At 44.7% G+C, this 23,341-nt stretch overlaps 1 protein-coding gene across 1 annotated transcript in view; it reads left to right on the top strand.

The window, feature by feature from the left end:
• Nucleotides 1-2,227: 2,227 nt before the first annotated feature.
• The window catches only part of SMS (spermine synthase), a 44,298-nt gene continuing 23,184 nt past the window's right edge, over nucleotides 2,228-23,341 (top strand). The window contains exons 1-2 of the mRNA XM_045203316.3: nucleotides 2,228-2,469; nucleotides 22,155-22,275. Of these exons, the coding sequence (XP_045059251.2) occupies nucleotides 2,421-2,469; nucleotides 22,155-22,275 (170 nt within the window). The 5' untranslated portion in view covers nucleotides 2,228-2,420. The remainder of the gene's footprint in view (nucleotides 2,470-22,154; nucleotides 22,276-23,341) is intronic.

The raw sequence follows: 23,341 nt of genomic DNA, 5'->3' as shown, positions 1-23,341 counted from the left end.
GGGATATTTGGTGACATTTGTGGTTTAGATAAGGATCGCATGTTCAGACACGATTATGGAGTGGTCTTGCTTTGTCTTGTCCCATCTGGGTCATAGGATAGCCTTGTCTGATATTCAAGTTCTGGGGTATTGCTTAGTTTCAACAGCAAAGTGCCCAGACTGCTCCAGGACATCAGGGGCTGCCTTTGTCTCCCTTTTGGCCAAGAGCAGATGAGGTCCATCCAAAGGACATTAATCGATGATATCCACATTTTCACCATTTGCCAAGATGATGTTGATTATGAGGTTGCTTCCAGAATGCAGGCTGTAGCTGAGTAAGTCTCTCTTGCTTTTTTGTTGTAGGACTTTATCAATTTCCAGAAACTGTAATATAAGCAATTCCCACAAACAAAGGGATTGTTTATCCCGTAACAAGCCTTGAAGCCAGGGGCCTAGGTTATAAAACCCAGTCAATGACAACATGTTGCAGAATCCAAATAGGTACTCATAGCTCAGTTGGGGTTTTAAAGTAGCGTCAAGCCCTTGGCTCCTGTCCGTATCCTACCTTTAACAATCTTGGCAGGATTGTGTCTTGGGTAGGTGACACATGCATTGAGAACATCCTTACAATAATAACTCCTAAAGCTGCCCCCAACAATGTCGATTCCATATGAGGCCCAGTTATCTCTGATGTTCTGCACATCACGAAGCACTTTTGTTATGGCTGTCTGATTAGTTCGTGGCAAAGGAGCTCAAGGATTTTCACATCCCTTGACTTTGCATCTTGCAGAAGCAAGGTGAGGCGCTAGCACTGGCCTTTGTCTCCTGCACAGCAGGACCCAAGCTGCTGAGCAGGACCGGTTACATAATTTACAGGCCCAATACAAAACAAAGACACAGGGCTCCTTGTTCAAAAATTAGTAAGAATTTCAAGACAGTGACAGCAGAGCATTAAACCAAGTGCAGGCACTTTGGAGCCCTTGACTCTGTGCCACTGCACACGTTTACATGCCCCAGAGGCCCACCCTGCTGCTGAGTGGGGAGAGGCACACTTGAATACTTTGGAGCCCCACTGTTCTGCAATGCGACAGAGGAGGACAACTTGCTCCCCCAACGACCTGACTCCAGAGGAAGGGCAAGAACTGGAGAGTATCGCAGGATGAAAGCAGGACCTGCAGTCTTAAGTGTAGAGACTGAAAACTGAGATAGCACAGTAACTATCAGACAAATTGAGAACCTGGGAGCCATGGAAGAAAAGGAAAAGATGCAGAGCAGCAAACAGGTGGTTGTGGGTAAGAAAACATTAATGTAGGTGCTAAGAAAGCAGTACAGTTCTTAAAGGGATGGTGAGTTGAAGAACACTTGTGAAGGCATTGCCCAGTTCTTGTAGAAAGAAGGACTCAGCAAAACAGCACTAGGGGCTGCCTGCAGGAGAGATTAGTTTAATATCTAGGTTCTGCTTTTGTGGAGGTATGCGACATCACTGATCTAAAATTTGTAGAGCCAGTACAGCAATTCACGTGGAGTTTCCGAGCGCCAAAAGAGGCACAAAAGACTGATGGCATGATGGAGGCATTTGCCTAGTGATATTGTCGGTGTAATTAAGGAGGGCTTTAATGCACAGCCACTGATGTTCTTTCCTTTACCACATCTTGTTGAACACCAGCCATAATCCCCAAGTCAAATATCAGCGCAGAGCGGAAAGGTTCACTGCCACAGAAAGAGGCATAAATGATGGAGGCGCAGCTCTAGAATCTGTAATTTCCTAGATCAACATCAACAACATTATCCCCTCACTGGCTTCTCCCCCATTCCCATTTTGCATGAAAATGTAGGTAAATTAAATGCCCAAGAGCTTTTCTATTCGGTCCTGAAATGCAAAGCCACCCCCTGCTAATAATAATGGTAATCATCACTATTAGTATTTGAAGAGTTAAGAAAAAGGCGGCAGTACAGTACTTTCAGACTCCAGGGTGGATCCTAGCATTTTATTTTCCTGGCCGGGAAATAAGAGAGCCCTTGGGTTGGGGGATGGTCTGGGGGAAATACAGGGGGTGGGCCCCCCGGAAGTCGTGCCACACTGTTTAAACCTAAGGTGACCTAACGGATGGCCGTATCGCCCGCCTGATCCTGGGCGCGGGGCGCGGCCATTGGTGACGCACAGGAGGGAGCACGGCGCCCACGTTTCCACCATTGCTTTGGTGAGGCCTCACCCCCTCTGCTGTAAGTTCGGGGCTGCGGGCTTCTGTGCTTCCTCCCTCTCGGAGGCGGGCCCGACCCCGCCCCTGCGCCCCGGGTGGCTCCCGGCGGCCCCTCCCACCTTTTACCCTCGGCCTCCCCGGCGCGGCACACTCCCTGCTGGCCGCAGGCTGACCCGCCGTGCGGTCCCCCATTTTCCCGCGGCCGCCTCCCCCAGGCATGGCCCAGGGCCTCGCCTCACTATGGCAGCAGCACGGCACAGCACGCTCGACTTCATGCTCGGCACCAAAGGTGAGGACGTGCGGCCGCCACCTGCCCGGTCTCCCTTGTCGCCTGGAGGGCTGGGGCCGGGCAGCAAGGAGCTGAACAATGCACGCTGCGGGACCATGTGCACCGGCGGGCGGGTGGAGGCCGCGCTGGGACTGGCGCCGTGCACTGTCCGGGCTGCAGTGTGGGGTCTGCAGGGGCCGCGCCGGGTCCCCCAGCCCAGCAGTCCTTTGGGGCCCGGGTCGCCTAGCAGCCCCCTAGGCGGGACACCCGTGGGGCGGGTGTGCAGGGGCGGCGGCGAAACAAGGCGTGGATGGCGCGGGGCCACCCGCGTGACCTTTTCCTGTTTTCTGGGGCGGGTAAATCCCCCCCCTGGGGACGGGGACTCCCCTCACGGGAGCACAGGCTGGGGAAAGGACCACGCTGCGCTTGCAAAATTCTTGGGCGACTGCGTAGGAGATGGATCCCCCGGAAAGGGACCAGGGACGGGAAAAGGAAATGATTATTATTTGGGGTGGGGGGATGAGGTCTGGGCGCGGGAGCCCAAACTCCCCGAATTGGGTAGCCTTAGAAGCCTCAGAGGCAACTAGAATAGAGGGCTGGGGAGGTCGGAACTGTGTGCAGGAACTATGAGGGGGGAGGGGTATTTTGCAGGCTTTTCTCTGGGTGCTTATAACATGGGGGGAGGGGTGGGACTGCGGGTCTTGTTTTCTGGTGGCTTTTAAACCTATGAGAGCTGTAGACTTCAATCTGCACTTCCCGTACGTCCCACTTGGAGCATTGGAGCATCTCGTCAATATCCTGCTCTTTTCAGTGTTTTCCTTCAATAGGATGGATCCACGTTTTTTGTTACCATTTGGAACATTGACTTTCTCGCTTTCTCTTCCTGTTTTCTGAACTTCTGAGTACTTACTTTACATTTTCTCCCCCAAGGTTAAAGGATCTCCAGAAGCACAAGACTTAACAAAATGACTGAGGACTGGAGCAAGATCTAGGTTTGCGCCCTGTCCTTCATGATTGGCTCCGCATGTGACTTTGGTCTTGTTTTTCATCTTCCCTGCGGTAAAAAGGGGGAAGAACAGTGAACACTTAAGAGTGCTTTTAATGTTAAGGGAGTTGCCGGAAAACACCACAATGTTGTTAAATAATCTCATTGTATTTGGGTGGTCTGGAAGTGCTTTGGAGAAAACAAAGCATTTTTTAGTTTCCACATTTCTTAGGTGAGGATGGAGGGAAAGGGGACTGCTGGGAAGAATCTGGATATAAAACAGTGATTAGGGCACCAGTTAGTGGGGGTGTGAGGTAGCTAAGGTTTTGTTGCATAATTACCCTGGCAACTAAAGCTGTTAGTGGTTGGTGAAAGTTCTAGCATACTCAGTTTAGAGGTCAGAAGGGTGAGAGGGTTGAGGAATAGTGGCTCAAGGTCACCTAGCTGCAAGGAGGTGACTTTAGGAGGTGATCCTGGTGGTAAGCACCTCTGAGCACTCACCTGAACTAGCAGGAGTTTCTAGGCTCTAAGAAGGGTAATTTCTGGATGAAGCCTGAAAATCCTGGTACTTTACTCAGTTTGTGTCACCGCCTGAAGCCTGAACAGTCTTTCAGCTTAATTTAGGTGTTGCCTATGGAAACGATGGCTCCTTCCCTGTTCTGTTGTAAAAGTGAGGGAAAATCTTCACATAACTGGGGGAAGAAAAAGTGAGAAAACTTGAACGCTTCGGGCAGACATGGCCAGGGAGGGAGAGAACCATGGACGCTCACTTTGGAAGGGAGCAGGAGAAACTGGCAGATTCAGAGTTGGAAAGCTGTGGAAGTGACATCTAAATAATTTAGCTGGGCAAAGAGAAAATAAAGTAAAAAAAAATCAAGGAGTATTGCCAGCCAGTTATTCTTAATTCCCAGCCTGTTAATCTTAAAGCTGAGAAAGTTTTGATGGCAAGGTGAAGAGCATCCTACAAAGAAATAATAATGAGGGGGATGTGTGTGTATGCATGCGTACATCTATATTAGATCTTGAGTCCCTACAAGAGTGTTTTGGGAGAGAAGTCTGATTCTTACTGTATTCCCCCCATCATTTGATGGGGGGGTGCGGCGGGGCGGCATGGCATGTTACCTTTGCTTGTCAGTAGGTACCCACATTTGTAAAATAAGGGGATCTGGCTAGACTAGGCTTTTCTAAATTCTTTTGGTTTTCATTAAGGGCACTTGGTGAGAGATCTACAACCTGTGAGGTCTCCAAAAACATTGATTTTAATTGATAATGAGTCAAAAAACACTACTCTTCACTTGGGTATTGGATGTGATTTCAAGGGTGAGTCAAATGGCTGTGGAGCCTGGATTCATGTTCTTTTTCTCATTCGTCAGTAATTTTTCCTAATGTTGCAGTTCAATGATGTGATTTTAATGGAATTAAGTTTGAAACACTTAGTTATGTTAATGTGATTCCACATAACTTGGTTACCGATGCAAGCCAGGTACTATGTAGCAGCCACTGGGCCACTAAAGGCAATTTTAAGTTGGGCCTGGTGAGCCTTGTTTGGTGCGCTGGTTGTTGATGAGGTAACCCAGTAAATTTTAATGTTTGCTAAAAAAAAAAATCTCATCTTTGGTCATCTTGTAAGTGAAGTATTGGACTCTGAGGATTCTTGAACCCAGAAAACATATTGTGATTTCTCAACCTGAGAGGCTAACAAGACTAAAGCATGTCTCATGTTTGTATAGTTTAAGCATCTCTGGGCTGGTGGAGGACCCTTGGTTTGTTTCTAGTTCTATATGCTAGGCAGTGAGCTTGCGGGGTGTACAGAGGTGGGTGAAATGCCCATGGCCTCTGCTTGCCCCATTAGAGCACAGTCTCTAGCTGGTCAGTTAGCCCTGGAAAGGTCTAGTAATCTTTCTGATGTTCATTTCTTCCCCTGGGCTGGGAGCATCTTTGAAGGCAGATCTCTAGGGTCTGTGTCCTGGAAACAGTTCTGGGACATCATAGGTGTTTGATACATGCTGGTTAAATGGACCCGATTAATGTTATGGTGATTATTAGTTCAAGTCCACTAGGGGGAAACAAGGCACGCATTTACTTTTAGAATTAAGGATGAATCCTGAGTGGAGAAACCTGGCGCCTGGCTAATGCTGTTATGTTTTTCTTTTGGACTACTTACCTATGCTTTATATAGTGTGTGGGGGGGGGAACGACTGTGTCACTCAAATTCAGGAATTAGTTTCATAATAAAAACCTTGTTTATATCAAATTAAGAACAGAAGGTTTAGGCTAGGGGTTCTTCACTTCTTGTGCCTTTGACCCTCATCAGGGAAGCCTGTGGACGTCTTCTGAGAAGAATAATTGTAAGTGTATAAAATAACCCAATTATTTGAAATGCAATTTTCAAAGTAAAAAAACCCCGCAAATATGTGGTGTAATATGTGCTTCTTTAGGAACATACAAAATAAAATGGCATAATAACATCCACAATTGAGACGTAGAGTGGAGGAAATCTGTATAAAAGTTGTGATGTGATAAGAAAAGCTGTGATTTTATTGGTGACATTGGCCAGGTATATTTGAGAATGTGTGATTTTTATAAGTATAATTGAAGAAAATGTTAAATTTCAATTCATAAAAGTAAGGATATGTATTTTTTTCCCATCCAGCTTCAGAGACCCTCTGAATTATGTCCACTGGCCCCTTGGGAGCCCATGGACCCTGAGGTTCAGACCCCTTAGGAGCTAGAGAGAGAGCTGGACTGCCATTTCTGTATATTGTTTTTTAGGAGGAGGTTTCCAATCAAGGCCAGAGCTATAAGCACATGTCCCTCCTTGTTCTTCAAAACAACTCTTTGAAAATGTAAAAGGTTATATTTATTAAACGCCTCCTTGGCTAGTCATTGCATTACACATTTTATGTAATCCTCACAACTACCTTTTGGTTGGTCCTGTTATCCCTATTTTAAGATGAATACATGGGCCCACTGAAGTTTTCACCTTATTGGTGGGGTTGGTAGCGGGGATTCAAAGCCATGTCTCTTGGATTCCAAAGCCTTTGCCTAATTCAGCAACTGGAAGCCTCTCAGTTTAGGGCAGTGATTTTCAACCTTCCAGTCTCTCTCTTCACCCAGCCCCCAGGGACATTTGGTGTGGTATCTGGAGACATTTTTGGTTGTCAAAACTGGGGCCGTGCTACTAGCATCTAGTAGACCAGGGATGCTGCTAAACATAATACCGTGCACGGGACCCCTCCACTGCATTGGCAGCCCAAAATGTCAGTAGTGCTGGAGTAGAGAAACCCCGGTGTAAGTTCTTACTAGGCTGTCGTAGTAAATGGGATGAGACATCATCAGCAAAGTTTTTCTGCTGGTTTTTGGAAGTCCATTACGCGTGAATCAATAGGCACAAGAGGGAGGGTGTCTTCCTCCAAGGTTTGCACTGGGGTTGGTTGGAAGTGGTTGGGGGTGGCCACCATTTCCTACCCAACTGAGCCTGTGGCTTCAGGTGACCCTCCCTAATTTCCTGAACCTTCAGCCCATCTACCAGGCTCGCACTCTCCCGTGCATTTGTTTAGCTGTTTTCTGGTAGAAGCATAATGTGTTTCGTTGTTTTAAATAGCTATAAGTGTACCTTTACCCCCCTCTCCCCCTCCCACTCCCTTATTGACAACCCTCATGTTCTAGTTGTTTGCCTAGTTTGCTCTTGTTTTTGTTTTAGGTGTGGTCGTTAATAACTGTGAGTTTGCTGTCATTTTTACTGTTCCTATTTTTGATCTTCTATTTCTTAGGTAACTCCCTTTAACATTTCATATAATAAGGGCTTGGTGATGATGAGCTTCTTCAACTTGACCTTATCTGAGAAGCACTTTATCTTCCCTTCCATTCTAAATGATAGCTTTGCTGGATACAGTAATCTTGGATGTAGGTCCTTGCGTTTAATCTTGGGTAATGTAATGATGATGTGCCTTGTTGTGTTCCTCCTTGGGTCCAGCTTCTTTGGGACTCTCTGAGCTTCCTGGACTTCCCAGAAGTCTATTTCCTTTGCCAGATCGGGGAAGTATGACCCATGGATGTGAACTATGGGGGGGGGGGAATGTGGGAGGGAGGGGGGTGGGCAGGATGGAGTGGAGTGGGGGGGGAATGGGACAACTGTAATAGCATAATCAATAAATATATTTAAAAACAACAACAACAAAAAAAATAGCTATAAGTGAAAACCTCAACAATTCAGTTTGAAGTGCATCACTGTTTCTGTTGTTCAAGAGTAGAAGATTTCCCCTTCTGCTCTCTGCATTATCATTATCCCTTGTCCACCATTGTGATAACACACCCATCCTCCTCACTGTAACCATGAAGCCTGGGGAGCCATGACTGGGAGTTGGAAATGTCTGTTTGGGCCCCACTCTAGAGTGACTGAATCACAGCTTGGGTGGGGAGAGAGTTCCTGGAATTTGGATTTTTTAACCACCTTTCTCCCAGTCATTCTGATGTTGATTTAAGTATGGAGAACTACTATAAAAAGACCCTTATTTAAAAACAAACAAAAGTCCTATCAGAATCCTTTGGGGCACACACCTACCACAGCCCCAATCAGCAAGTCATGAAGTCCCCACTATATAGTCTCCTAAATTCCTTGCTCATTTTTTTCCTGGCTACAGTTCTTGGCCATAGTGTCCCTATTTGTCTCCATTTGGGGGAAGGCTCGATCATCCGGAACTCAACAGATCATTTTCCCTTCTAGGGGTGTCCAACCTTTTGGCATCTCTGGGCCACACTGGAAGAAGAGTTGTCTTGGGCCACATATTCAATACACAAACACTAGTCCTGGCTGGTGTGGTTCAGTGGATTGAGCACCACCCTGCGAACCAAAGGGTTGCAGGTTTGATTCCCCGTCAGGGCACATACCTGGGTTGCGGGCCAGGTCCCCAGTAGGGTGCATGGGGGAAGCAACCACACAGTGATGTTTCTCTTCCCTTTTCTAAAAAACAAATACCTTTAAAAAAATACGAAAACTGATGAGCAAAAAAAAAAGGTTTTAGGTAAGTTTATGATGTTGTCTTGGGCCACATTCATAGCCACCCTGGGCCGCATGTGCCAGTTGGACACCCCTCACTGTTTACCCATTTTAAAATCCTCCTGAGTGTCCTCATTGCCCTCTGGATAAGGTTGACTTCATCAGCATTTACAAGGTCCATTTCTACCCAGTTCTCATCCTTGAGCACACACGTTCTAAATTCAGAATTGAACAATTTTGGGGGAGGCATTTTTGGACCTTTCAGTATGATTTGATACCTTAATTATGTTTGAAAATGCTTTGTGGACTGCCTGGCAGAGGTCCGTATTAGAGTCTACCTTCATTTGGCATGCTGTTTGGCTTGGTTGGGATTTTTTTTTAAACTCCTTTCCCCCAACTCTGCAATAGATCTTTTATTTTAAAGATTTTACTTATTTAATTTTAGAGAGGGGGGAATGGAAGGAGAGAAACATTGATCAGTTACCTCTTGTACCCCCCAACTGGGGACCTGGGCTGCAACCGAGGCATGTGCCCGGGCTGGGAGTTGAATCGGTGACCTTTCGGTTCTCAGGCCAGCACTTAGTCCACTGAGCCACACCAGCCAGGGCTGCAATAGAGTCTTAATTTCACTGATCATGCTCTGTTGGACTGAAGACTGAATAATTGCACGTTGCTGGAGATTCATTTTGTGTACTTGTCATTAAAAAATTCTATAAACCATGATACTTTATTTTAGAGTGTAGTCACAGAGTTATACCCATTTCTTGAAACTTACAGAGGTCGAGTGTGGTAAAATTGGTTTGTGCTGGTTCTTACATGGTAGTTCTCTATTGTTGTAAATGGAGGGGATAACATAGTTTAAGAATTGACTCCATAATCTAGGCATTAAGAATGATTTCCCACCCCAGCTAACAAGAGAATGGTACTTCTCTGCATGTGATGTTTCTGAAGGATAACAGTTTTTCAATTCAATGACCAAGCCCTTAGACAAATATGTCTTGTGGGGGTTTTTTTTGGGGGGGGCGGTTCTGTTTTGCAGTGGAGGAGTTACCAATTTGGAATCTTCTTTGCATCCTCTTAATTGTATAATGAAATTGACTGTATTTGAGGGGGCACTCACAGGCTTCGCTACCTTCTTGGGAGACAGACTGAAGTGCTGCGGTCTCTCACAGCTTTGAAAAATTAGAGCTTCTGGTGTCGGATTTGATAACTGAGTAAGACTTTATATGATTTGAATTGAGACCACCACAGTTATACTAATAACTCTTGGTAGGTAAGGATTACTTTGAAAGTTACAGTTGGGCGTCTGTTTCAAAATGTGCTCAATAAAGCTATTACTGAGTTTAGTTTTTGGAGTCATGGATCTTCCAGGCATTTCAATCCACCATTTCACTGCAGTTGTAACCCAAGCCTGCTGGTGTGCGCTGCGGCTCCAACCACCATTTCATGGTAGTTTAATTACAGGCTCAGTTCTTTTGAGAAGCTGGGAAACCTCCCCAATTGACTCTGCAAACCAAGTATGTAAACCATTGCACAAACGCTCTTTTAAACCCTTACAACTAGGCACTTTTCCAGACCCCAGAAAAAACAACTCTGGGGCCCTAAGTTGTGGTGGGCCTGGATTTCATTAAACTGATACTGTCATCTGTGTTCCAGAAGGAGCCACTGAGCTAGTGCATACTTGCGATCAAATGCATTTATGTGCGAAGCCGCAAACTCCAAAGGAGCTGGTAAGAGCCGACAGCAGGTAGTGTGTTCTAGATTCCTGAGCTGACTGAACCCTCCGGATAGTTTCCCACGCACCTTAATTTCTCTCTTTACGTGAAGGCGCTAATGATACCAAAATCTCACACACTGTGTCCAGTAAAATGTTTGGAAGAGCGTCAAATGATACGTAGAGTACATAACGCTATTTGCAATACTTAGGGCTGAGTACTTTGAAATTGTGGCAGTGGATAAAGGTGCTCAGTTATAAAGAGGTGTGAATTTAATGTACTTAAATATAAGAAAATTTCTGCTGGCAAACGACAAGGCAGAAAAAATGGGTGGGCGTGCGATTCGAAGGGCATTCTACTTATATAAAGGACCTCTTTGAATTAGTAAAGCAGAATTTTTAAAAGAAACTTTGATTTTTAAAATACTACTTCCATGGATTTGTGTTGCGTGATTCCATATTTCTAGAATGGGAATTTCTGCAGTGAGAATCCTGACCAGTTTCTAGGGTACTGTTATATTTCACCAAATTGTCTCTTCCGAAGGACTGCAGATCAAGCCAGACTGGTAGGCTAAAGGGCATTTTGAATTTCTAGAAGTGTATATAGAACGTATCTCACACTTGGTTCAACATAGAACCCTTTTTCTTGGAGTATTTTTCAGGACCCAGTGCCTTGGACCACACTTTGAGAAACAATAATGGTGTAGCTTTTAGAAATAGTTTTAACACCGAATTTTTGAACTACGTAATGCTACAGTTGGTTCATGTGGCCCCATTGGTTTGGGGCTTTTGAGGAAGAGGGTGGTGGACTTGTTTATCCAAGTGTTTGATGTTCCTAAGTGCGGTTAGTCTAGGTTAGAGAGAGGGAAAAGAGCTTATTATCAGCTGATTCATTCCCTTTGGTATGAAGTGCAAGAATATGATATGACTTTTTTTTAAAAGCATTTTGTGAGTGTTAAATTGTTAGTGGATTTCATGTGTGTGTTTTTTCTTTGAATAAAGAGGTGGCAATTGAAGAAACTGCAGAAGCTGTTCAAGTAATAGTTTATACATTTGTGTTTTTTACATAATTTTATTTGTTTTAAAGCTATTTGCTCATTTTAGACTATGTATAGGGTGTAGGGAAATACAGAGAAAGGGGGGAACCCAGATCCGAAATCCTATCACCAGTAGGCAGCCACTGTCGGTGTTTTGGTTTATGGAACCCAGTGGCTTATTCTGTTTGCATGTATAACTAAGGAAGACAACATAGTATCTTCATTTTAAAAGCATTAGATTTTGAATCATGACCGCCTGAGTTTGAACCCTGGATGTACCACCACCAGCTATGTGACCGAGGTCACATCCTTCACCTCTCTTCCTTATTGGGCTGGCGACACTTCAGTTACTGTGTTGAATAACAGCAGGGAGAGTGGATATCTTTGCCTCATTACCAGTCAGTCTATTACCATTAAGTATAGTGCAGGCTGTAGGTTTTTTGTTGATGCTCTTTATCAAGTTGTGGGAGATCCCTTCTAATTCAGTTTTTGTGTTTTTATTTTCAACGAGTGTTGAATGTCATACTTTTCTTGTATCAGTTAATATCATGCGATTTTCTTCTGTAGCCTATTACTATGGCACATGACATTGATTTTTAAAACATATTTCATACCTAGAATAAATCCTGCTGGGTCATGGTACATAATTATTTTTTCATATTGTGGAATTTTTACTTGTTAAGGATTTCAAGGACTTTCCAAGGATTTGCTGAGGATTTTTGTGTTTATATTCATGACAGATACTGGTGTGGTCTGCAGGTTTCCTTTTGGATTGTTTTTGGTTGTGTATTAGGATAATGGCTTGGTTAGTAAAACGAATTGGGAGGAGTTCTCTCCCTTTCTGTTTTCTGGAAGAGATTATATAGAACTGGTGTTAATTCTTTAAATGCTTGGTTGAAATCTCCAGTGAAACCGTCCGGCCTCAAGATCTTTTTCTTTTATTTTCTTTCTTTCTTTCTTTCTTTCTTTTTTTTAGTTTTAAAAATGACATTCAATTTCTTTCTTTTTGATAATTAACAGTACTGTATTATGTACTTAAAATTTGCTAAGAGGATAGATCCTTTTTTTTTGTTTTAGTTTTCTTCATTTTTAAAATTTTTATTGTATTTTTTCATTACCATTTAGTCCCCTTATACCCCGCCCCACAATCACCCCACTGTTGTCCACGTCCTTTCTGTTCAATCCCTCCACCCTCAATTTCCTTAATATTGTAGTTACAGGGCCATTCAGATTATGTATTTCATATTGGTGAATTGTGGTAGTTTGTGTTTATTTGAGGAATTGGCCCTTTTCCTTCTTAACTTCTCAAATTTATTTGGGTAGAGTTGTTTATAGGATTTCCTTATTATCCTTTTGGTCTTTAAAGTGATACTTCATTTATTTCTAATATTGGTAATTGTATCTCCTGTTGTTTTTGTCAGTCTTGCTAAAGCTTGTCAATTTTGATTTTTTTCTTGAAGAAATAGCTTTTGCTTCATTTTTTTCAATTTCATTGATTTCTGCTGTTATCTTTATTATTTCCTTTCTCTGCATTGGGTTCACTTTTATTTTTCTAGGTTCTTGAACTGGGAGGACAGATTAGTGATTTGAGACTTTAAAAATTCTCATTCTCTACTGTGGCGTTTCTGTTAACTGCTAACGTCATTTTCGTGTATTTTTTTTTTAAAAAAGCAGGGGTCCTAGTTATATAGGTTATTATTAGCTTGGTTCCCCCCCACATTTAATAAGTCGCTAACTTCAATGTAGGAATTATTCCTCAGATTATTGTAGTCTCAAGTGTTAACACCACTTCTGGAAATTCAGGTTGTAGATGACAGCTGAGTGTTTGTACCCCTGTTGGTTAGGAATTGAGAGCTGAAAACACCTTAGACCAGGAATCAGCAAACGGAGGTCCTTGGGCCAAAAATCCTGCTTTCTGGCCTGTTTTAGTATGGCCCTCCGGCTAAGAATAGTTTTTGCATTTTAAAAGGTGGTAAAACACACATTTGTGAGAGACCTGCAAAGTCTGAGATCTTACTTTTGTGGCTCTTTACAGGCCAAGGTGGCCCACCCGGTGCCTTTACACTAAGTCTAGTGGCTTGCCTCAGAGCCATCTGGAAAAATTTACAAGTACAGATTCCCAAGCCCCGCACATGGCCTTTTTCTCATCTGGAATCCGTCATCGCACACGCCCCTCTCTGTGTCTGGGAGTTTTGACTTGTGTCCTTTGTGTTTCATCTCTTTGCTGTTCTACCATCACGCTTAGTTTTCCAGCACCTTCTAGATGCTGAGTAATCTCCTTGGAGGTCCCCTGAAGGGGGTGCACCTGAATGTCTTCGCAGAGTCTGCCCTGCTCAGAGTCAGAAGGAGGGTGCCGGGGCTGTCTGGGAGACAGCTCTGATAGAGAGGTGATTTCTGACATCACGAGGTCCAAACTCCTTTATCTTTGGAAAAACTATTTTTGATTCACAGCCTGGCACAGAAGCTTGAGCAGAAAACCCTAGAATTGTGTATAGAAACATAAATAGTACTAGGTCTGACCTGTAAAAGGATTCTGCCCACCTAAAGTTACTGGGAAGAGAGCTAGGTATTTCCGATACTGGTAAGTGCTCCTGGATGAGAAAAGCAGTGATCACACAGTTAGTTTGAGAAAGAAATCTTGTTCTCCTGGGTTGAGCTGAAGGAACCATTGCTGTCCAACTTCGGGCCAGCCTGGAACTTGTTCTCATCCTGCTGCTCTGTGGCATGAGGGAGACGGGGGAGATGACAGGTGGCAGCTGGGACCCCTTTCACACCTCTTGGTGGACTGTGAATGGCAGTTTTGAACTAAAGGTAAGGGCTGGTTATTTTTACGGGTTCATGTTCCTTAAATCTTTTCCTGTCCTCTAACCTCAAACCCTACAAGTCCTGTCTTGCCACGTGGCATGTCCCTTTTCTGATGCTACTGGGCCTGGTTTTGTGTCACTCCTTTAATTTCTTCCTGTGGAGATGAGTGCAGCCCACAGAGAAGGCTCTTTATGGTCCTGACCTCTTCTTCCCTTTTTCTCTTGCACAGCTCTGGCCCAAGTTTACTCCTCCCCAGTCTCGGAAAACATGTTCCTTGAGCCCATGGAGTTGTAGGGTACCTCACATCACTAAAATGTTTCCTTCTGGAAAAGGGCAAGTGGCCTGATGCTTAACATCTCATGACCACAAACTAGGTGTTACCTTCCCTCCAAATGCGAGTCAGGCTTTTGCATAAGCTCCCTTTTCTGTGCTTTATTTTATAATTCTTGGTTAGCCTATCATGTGGGCTAAGTAACAATGTGAGGACCAGAGAGCTTGAGCCACTTGATAACTAACTCCGTGGAGGTGCTACCCTCTCTGCCGTGTGCCGAGTTGAGGCGTGTGGGGGAAACGGGTTTAGCAGGAAGAAGAGGATACAATATTGGATTAGTGTTTGCGTTCTAATTAAAGACGGATTAGGATTTTGTCATACAAATTATATTTTTATAAACCCTCCTTTAATTTTGTAAGGAGATTGGCTCCTGGAGGACCTGGGTTGGTGTCATTTTAAAGTTGAATGAGGCTCCTGCCTCGTTTCCAGTAGGTGTTGGGGGTGATGGGAAATGCACCTTTAACTGCTCTCCTGCAGCGTGGAAGCGAAGGCTGGCAGTGAAATAATTAGCAGCACATTTGCAATATGCCGAGTATAATGGCATGTGAGTTTTAAGAAGTAATCATTGTGGCTGGTACTGTAAACAGTCCCATATGGTTTTCCTTAATGCGTGTTTGTCTGAAAAGAGCTGGGTTACTTCTGTGTTGTGTTGTATGGCTCCCAATCCAATTTCAGTAGGTCTTTATCTTCCTTTCTAGAGTTAATTTTTCCTGCTTAAGTTGCTTTTCTCTATGAACATCAGAAACTGCTCTGAAAATGAGCCCTCCAAATTGTCTGTCATTGTTTTTCAACCCCACCTCACCATTGTAATATTATTTTTTGAGATGTAATTGACATTTAACATTGTATTAGCTTCAGGCGTACATGATTTGATATTTGTATATATTGCAAAATGATTACAACAATAAGTCTAGTCAACATCCATCATCACACAGTTATAATATTTTTCTTGTGATGAGAACTTTTCACATTCAGTCTCCCAGCTGTAGTCACCATGCTGTACATCATGGCCGAGACTGAACCCAGGCACTGAGATTGGCTGCGGGCGCACTTCAGTGGCAGGAAAGGCATCTCCAGCACCCGGGACAGTGCCTGCACACAGCGGCCGCTCAGATACTTGCTATTTGGACACGGATGGTGATTGGTGTGGATGGGTAGGAAGACCACTCCTTGAAACCTCATGAACCTGGTGCCTAGGGCCTGGCTTAAGGTTGATTGCAGGAGAGAAACCCACTTCTGGAACTTTCCATCGCTTTGGTTACTTCACAGTAACTGAGAATCCAAAAGTGCAATTTGTGTGTGGGTTTTAGGGGGGATAGCTTTATTGAAATGTGACTCAAATGTCATACGATTCTTGCGTTTGAAGTAAATATTTCAGTGATTTCCAGTACAGTTGGCCCTATGTATCTGTGGATTCAACCAACTGCAGATAGAAAATATTAAGGGGAAGTTACATTGTTGCTAACTGAACATGGATAGACTTTTTCTTGGAATTATTCCCAAAAGCAGTGATTTTCAACCGTGTTCATCTCATGGCAGAAATAAACTAATTATTAAAGTTCTGTGGCACACCAAAAAATGTGTTATAGTTTTGGCTGATCTGACAAAAAAAATTGGTATTATTTTGATTCAGTTCACGTCAGATGGCTTATTGTTGTGTTGGCTGCTGTCATTTTTTTATTTGATGATCTAAGGGAAAAGAGGTTAGTGCCCCCGACTAAATAAATCGTCAGGTATTGAAAGTTGAAAATTCTTGTGGCACACCATTTGAAAATTGCTGCCCTAAGCAATAAAGTATAACAACTGTTTACATAGCATTTACATTATGTTAGGTATTGTAAGTAACCTAGAGATGATTTAAAGTATATGGGAGGATATGCATAGGTTACATGCAAGTACTGTGCCATTTTGTATAAGGGACTGAACATTCCTGGATTTTGGTATCCATAGGGAGGGCGGTCCTGGAACCAGTCCCCTTTGGACAGCAAGGGACAATTAATTATATATTCAGAGTTGTGTGGCCATCAAGACAATTTTAGAATATTTTCATCACCCAGACAGAAAACTGTACCCCTCAGGCATCACCCCCATTCCTCCTAGCCCCTGGCACCATTGATTTGCTTTTTGTGTGTAGGGATTTGCATTTTCTGGCTGTGTCACAAAATGGAATTACACAATATTGGTCCTTTGTGACTGGCTTCTTTCACTTAACATCATATCCTCAAGGGCCATCCACGCTGTAGCGCGCGTCAGTGCTGTTTCTCCTCTGGCTGAATAATAGGTCATGGTGTGGATATACCATGTTTTGTCTATCCATTTCTAACTTTGGGCTATTAGGGTTTTGGACATTTTGATAATTATGAAACGTGCTGTTCTGAACATTGCCGTTGGCTTGAGTTTTGTGTGAGGACACTAATCACCTTGCTGCTGTTACGTGAACAACTGGATGAGGGAATATCAGACCGAGCTGTTGAAGGGAGACAGGCCTGAGGAAACCGCCTGCTTGACTTTCACTTTAATCCATGGAAATTCATTAAGCCTTTGAATGTGTAAGAAGTCTCCTGATACATAGACCCTAGGTTAAAATTAAAAAATTAGAACAATATATTTTTTTTCTTTTTTAAACATCAGTGTGTGGTTGTTGCCTCTCATGTGCTCCCAACTCGGGACCTAGCCCACAACCCAGGCATGTGCCCTGACTCGGAATCAAACCGGCGACCTTTTGATTGGCAGGCCTGTGCTCAATCCACTGAGCTACACCAGCCAGGGTTAAAACAATGTTAATGCCATTTTAAGTTTAAGGGTTAAGCTCTGTGTGAACTATCTAGACTGTTTCTGTATATCACTTGATTTCAATACTCTGGTCTTGCTGCCTGGCAACATTCATGTTTTTGGTTACACCTAGCACATCCTGAGTGAGTGCAAATGATATTCTCTAAGCCTTAGACAGTTCTGGGCAAGCTGCTGGGGTGAGAGGGAGTTGTGAGCAATGCTGCGCTCTTTTGTTAGTCTCAGAGTGGCTAAGCCAGTGGTGGTGGGAACCCTGGAACAGACTTGTTTTAACTTGGTAAAATCTACACAGAGCACATTTTAGTGTACAGTTCTGAGTTTTGACCAATGCAGTGGTCGTGTCACCATACCCTACTGTGAATGTTAGGACTCCTGAGCGGATTTTTAAAGCAGATACTGCAATGACTTCAAACTGTATTGGAGTCCAGTTTCCCTTTCTTCCTATTTTATATTTAGAGGTCTATCAAGAAAACCAGAAAGCTGGTTTATATGGGAAGGGAAACTGCACAGCCCAACCCTAGCTCTTAGGTGCTCTGACATCAGAGTCTCAGGCTTTGAGGAAAGGATACGTGTGTCTGTGCTTCCTCTTGCAGTGAGCTGTTCATGGAGGTAAGAGGGACTGGGGGTGGGCCCTGCACACAGATGGGCCCTCTGACCAGGACTTAAAGGGGAAGTGTGGGTGGGGGAGGTAGACCTGAGGGAGTGGAGAATCAGGTAGGAGGGGAGGGCACAGGGCTGTGGAAACACTAGGGTCTGGGGGAATAGGAAATGAGCTGGCCACAAATTGCCTGTTCTGACCCCCTAGTTTTGCAGATGAGACGAGTGCAGCTCTGGCCCATAGCCCAGCAGGCTGGTGCCGACTGATGGCCCTGCAGAAGGGGTGGCATCCAGCGCGGCAGAGAGTCAGGATTGGGTAGCTTCAAGAACGTCCGCACGTCGTTTGTCCTAAGTTGTCTTGGTAGAAGTTTTTCAAGTTGAAAAAGACTTCAAGGCGCAAGTCAAGGTCACTGGTGGAGTCAGTCAAGAGTTTTCCTGGAATGCTTATTTCCTGAGGGCAGCCTCTAATGGAATCCACTTTGTTAAGGGGGTTACAGTATTTAACCTCTTAAAGCTGAGTGAGTAAGAATATAACTAAAGCACGTTTTCACACACTTTTGCCAGGGCCTCTGGTGTCTTAGGTTTTTGTTCAACAACAATCCCTCAACTTGTTGGGCTACTGAAGTTGGGTTGGTACAGCTAATCCTCTTAATTTAGGCCCATCATCAGGTGGATCATTGATGGAATGGCAGTACCAGACCACAAGGGATGGAGGGAATGAATATTAGTGCCGGGTTCCTTAGAGGACAGTGGGTCAGCAGCTGGGCAGGAGGCAGGTTCCAGCGGATGCACAGGTTGGGGATTGGACCATCTGGAGCTGGTGGTCAGGGTCAGAGCGTTGAGGTTCAATCTCTAAGACAGGCCTGTAAATGGATCCCTGGGAGAAAATGAGGATGGGAGATGAAACTTGGGCCTTCATCCTTCCCTCCCCTGTCCCCAAGTTGATTCCTTTTAAGTCATGCTGAATAAACACACACAAAGTAGGCAATGATCTGGAAATGGGGGCATTAGTTCTCCAGTGGAAAAAGGACACATTTTACCTTGGGACAGGTCACTGTGCTTCTGAGCACTTGGGAAGGCTCTGAGTAGTATGCTAGTTATTACACACCCTTCTTGCCTGGCTAGCCAGAGTTTTTTAAAGAACTTTTGCCAAAAAAACACATTTTATTAGCCTAGCTTGGATTACCATGTCTACCTAAAAGCGGTGTGGTTGTATCTCTTTTAGCACTTGAACCTACTTTCGAATTTTCGGATCTGTAAGCATTTATGACATTGCTATCTTATGTTTCCAGAGTTGGGTATGCTGTGACCCCAGGCTCATTTTCATTCGTCTGTAGAGCATCCAGTACTTTTCAAGGGCTTCTGTCCCTGGGCAATTGGTTTATGAGGCTTTTTTTCCCCCCGTAAGAGTGGGGCGGGGACTACTCACATTTGGCAGGCATGACTTGGTTTACCAAAGGACTGTCACTTAAACCATATTGTCAACCTCAGTTTAGGAACCCTGAGAGAGCTACGTACATTTGGCTTGGTCGTGTTACATGCTGCCTGCTAGAGAGGCATGAAGGTTGAAATAACCTTTTGGTGGCTTGAGTGTAATTAGTTTGGAAATCATGGGGTTTCCTTTTCTTTTTTGTGTCTACCGGTTTAGATTAGTGGTTCTCAACTATGGCTGCATATTGGAATTTCCCAGGGATCTTTAAAGAAATACTGATGCCTGGGTCCTACCCCTACATTTTCATTTAACGGGTCTAGGATGTGGCATCAGAATTTTTAAAATTCCCTCGGTGATTATAATGCACAGCTAGGATCGAAAACCACTGGTCTACATGTTCTAGAGACTCTGCGAAGTGGACCTTATGTCTTTGGCTTTCTCTTTCCACTTGAAAACCATAATTGTGGAAAACAGATGCTGGGCAGTTATTTCAGCTCTGGCTCCCCTTTCTGGAGTGTTCTCCAAGGGCTGGGAGCAGGGCAGATGACAGGGGAGTCCCCAGGTCAGTGGCAGGGCTGGCACAGTGCCTGTGGGGACCAGGAGGTAGAGACAGCCAGAAAAAAAAAAAGAACAGGTTTCTGTTTATATGAACACAGAATGAGGAAGACCTAATCCCTGGCTGGTGTGGCTCAGTGGATTGAGTGCCAGCTTGCGAGCCCAAGAGTTGCCAGTTCGATTCCCAGTCAGGGCACATGCCTGGGTTGTGGGCCAGTTCCCCTGTAGGGGGCACGTGAGAGGCAACTACACATTGATGTTTCTCTCCCTCTCTTTCTCCCTGCCTTTCTCTCTCTCTAAAAATAAATAAATAAAATCTTCAAAAATATTTTAATAAAGAAATAAGTAACACTTCAAATTGGATTTGTTTGTATTGTGTTTCTCTTCCATTTCAAACCTGGCTGGAGGGTTCTATTAGCCCACGTGGTGCCTTTGCTAATTGTGCTAGTTAGAAAAAAGCAGACGATCTCCATGCTGGGCTTTGCTGGCAGCCAAGGGCTTTGTGGGTACCACATTAAGTAAACCCCTTTCTCTGCTCCAAGGGACAGAGTTTGCCCCAGCTCAGCCTGTGGGCTGAGATCCTCACTTTACTGCCCAGTAACACATAGGGTGGTCCTGCCCAGATCGTCCTCTTCACCAGCCCAGGGGACTTGTGTTCTGTTTTGTAATGTGCCAACAGAACCCATTCTTGAAACCCTTTACCAGGAGTGATGAGTTGTTTTATATACTTTCAAAACAGAAAACATCTGTTCTAGCCAAGGAGGATTGAATAATTACATAGTGGCTTTCCTCGTCTTCAGGGTAAGTACCACTGGGGGACGTGGACTCGGATGTGCTGGGTGCACTTGTCTTCACCACTCTGCCCTTCAGTCACTTCCCCGGTGGCCTGACCTCACCAAGCTTCCTTGGCAAACACACACTGAACAAGGTCAGATCTTTTCATCAAGTTTGAAATCAGAACTTTTTATTTTTATTTTTTTTTTTAGGAGGTAGAATTGAGTCTTAAAACCACCATTCTGGGGATATAATTCAGGCCTCCTCTTTTAATTTCCTGAGCCAATTTCAGAATAGTGAAGCCAGCTAGATCATTTTCTGCCAAATGAGTTTCCCAGAGGCACAGTTGCGCTGGGAATGAGTGAGACTATAATGACACTCAAGGTCGCTGCTCGTGTTGGTCGATGCTTGTGTCCCCATGGATGTGTGCTGTGGGTTCTGCTCTAGTAGTCTCCCCCTGACCTGGGGCTTTTTCTTGGAAGTGGCCTCAGTTCAGTTCCGTTGTCCAAAGGGCACCCTGACACTCTCGGGCCCTGCCCAGGTCTCCTCCTGTCCCTCCCATGGTCTGCTGGGTGCTATCTTCTCAAAGGGAAGAAACCCCTTTCTTTGTGGGTAAACTGCTATTGGTTTTGTTTTTTTAAGATTTTACGTTTTAGAGAGAGGGGAAGGGAGGGAAAAGCGAGGGAGAGAAACATCAGTGTGGGAGGGAGACGTCTATAGGCTACCTCTTAGAGGCCCCCAGCCTCTCCTCCAACCACAGACCTGGCCCACAGCCCAGGCATGTGCCCTGACTGGGAATTGAACTGGTGACTTTTTGGTTTGCAGATGGGCGCTCAACCCACTGAGCTACACCAGCCAGGGCCTATTGACATTTTAATGCGGGGTTTGAAGTCCCTTTGCCTTCTCAACCTCTTCCTTCCTCTCCCCAATTGCTGGTACCACATAGGTGTCTGGGCTGTGGCTCGCTTCTCTCCGCCTACCCTGTTTTAGGGTTTGGGGGTGCACTCTTGTCATATAGTTTTGCTCTAAATGGTGTCTATGAGTTTGGTTGTGATACCCTAATTGCTCTGTGTTTGGGGATTCAGAGGATTGCAGTCACTCCTTCACTGCCATTTTTGCTACTCCATTTGTTCCTATTAAAGCAAAGTTGAAAATATGAATTTCAGTGGGTATATTAGTCTGTTGGGGCTACTGTAATAAAATATTACAAATGGGTAACTTAAAACAGAAACTGATTCTGTCCCAGGTCTGGAGGCCAGAAGTTTGAAAACGGAGTACAGACAGGGCCACGCCCCTCCGAAGGCTCTAGGTGGGAGGGTCCTTGCTTGCTGGCTGTTCTTGGCCTGTGGTGTCTCACTACAGTCTCTACCTCTGCCTTCACATCACCTGTGCTTTCTCCCTGTATCTTCTCTTCTCTGTCTTATAAGGACACTTGTCATTGGATTTAGGATCCACCTGGATAATCCAAGATGTTTTCAGCTCTATATCCTTAAATTAACTGTATTCTGTTGTGTTACCTGCTAATCTGTGTAGTTTCTCCTTGGCAGGATGGAAAATGACAAAGGGGATAAGTGACTCTGGCCACTCTGTTCAGGTTTTCTTAAAAAGTTCATTCATCAAACCGTGCCTCACTGGCTTTCTTTCTGAACACGATTCATCCGACCATCTTGCCTTCTCCCCCCTCTAGCTGACGGCGAGACCATTCTTAAAGGCCTCCAGCCCATCTTCCAGGAGCAGGGAATGACCGAGTCGGTGCATACCTGGCAGGACCACGGCTATTTAGCGACCTACATAAACAAAAATGGCAGGTAAGCCGTCCTTGAGTGCTCCTCTTTGCATCTGAGCACTTTCGGAGTGGGAGAGGGGGTGCTGCAAAGGGTAGCATGGGTGGGGGTGTCTAGGTGGTTTTTTTTTCCCTTCTTTGACAACTTCTGGGAGGGGGCTAGAATTCAGTGCTTCTCAGCCTTCGCTTCACAGTAGCATCTCTCTGAAGCACTTCCACAAAATCCCATGCCGAGGCATTTCCCCCCCCCAGCCCCCCAGAGACTGAAGCCACTGGGCATCAACATTTCTCTAAAGCCCCCAAGTGATTCTACTGTGTTGCCGGGACCCCAAAGCCCTGGGCAGCATAAGCAGTGTGAACTGGTGGGCAGTGATCTGGACATAGTTAAAACAGGTTCCTGGGCCCTGTGCAAGAGTTTCTGATGTGGTAGGTCCGGGCCAGGGCCCCAAATCGCATTTCCAGCAGGCTCCCAGGGGATGCTGACGCTGCTGGTGGGTTGACCCCACTGGGAGCAGCACTATTATAAGTGATTACACATTCGTGCAGACCATCGTCAAATGCAGGATGAAAACGTGTACCTGGAAGTTTGCCAGGAAGTGGAGGAGATCCAAGAGTTCCAAGTTTTTTTCCTTAACACTTACAGACTATCTGGACTTTCTGTAATCAAAATGTAGATGAAAGTTAATGTGTTCTGAGAATAGGAATATCTGTATTATAGCTAGACTGGTTTAGTATGCTGTTAAGATTCTTAACTAATTTACACTGTTAATTTAAAAGTGTGAGCTTCTGGGTATTTTTGATGGCTGTCATTCCATTCCTCCAATGAGTGCAAAGTCCTGGAATTCCACATGACTTCATTAATGTTCCATATTCTCTCCCTTGTTTTTCTATTAACTCCCCCCCACCCCCATCTTACAGAGGCCCAGAAGACATTGCTTGAGATGAGGGAAACTTACTTTTTGAGACCACCTCCTCGTGCCTTACTCTCTTTATAAGTCTAGTTGGTCCACCTCTATGGCAGTATTTGGCATTCCCTCTCCTGATGCCTCTCAAAGACATCCTCACCCCTTCTCCCCAAGCCCAGATTTATA

This window comes from Desmodus rotundus, chromosome X (assembly GCF_022682495.2).
Source record: "Desmodus rotundus isolate HL8 chromosome X, HLdesRot8A.1, whole genome shotgun sequence".
Taxonomy (NCBI): Eukaryota; Metazoa; Chordata; class Mammalia; order Chiroptera; family Phyllostomidae; genus Desmodus; species Desmodus rotundus.
The sequence above is the reverse complement of the archived record's forward strand: the minus strand, read 5'-3'. Positions and strand labels throughout refer to the sequence as shown.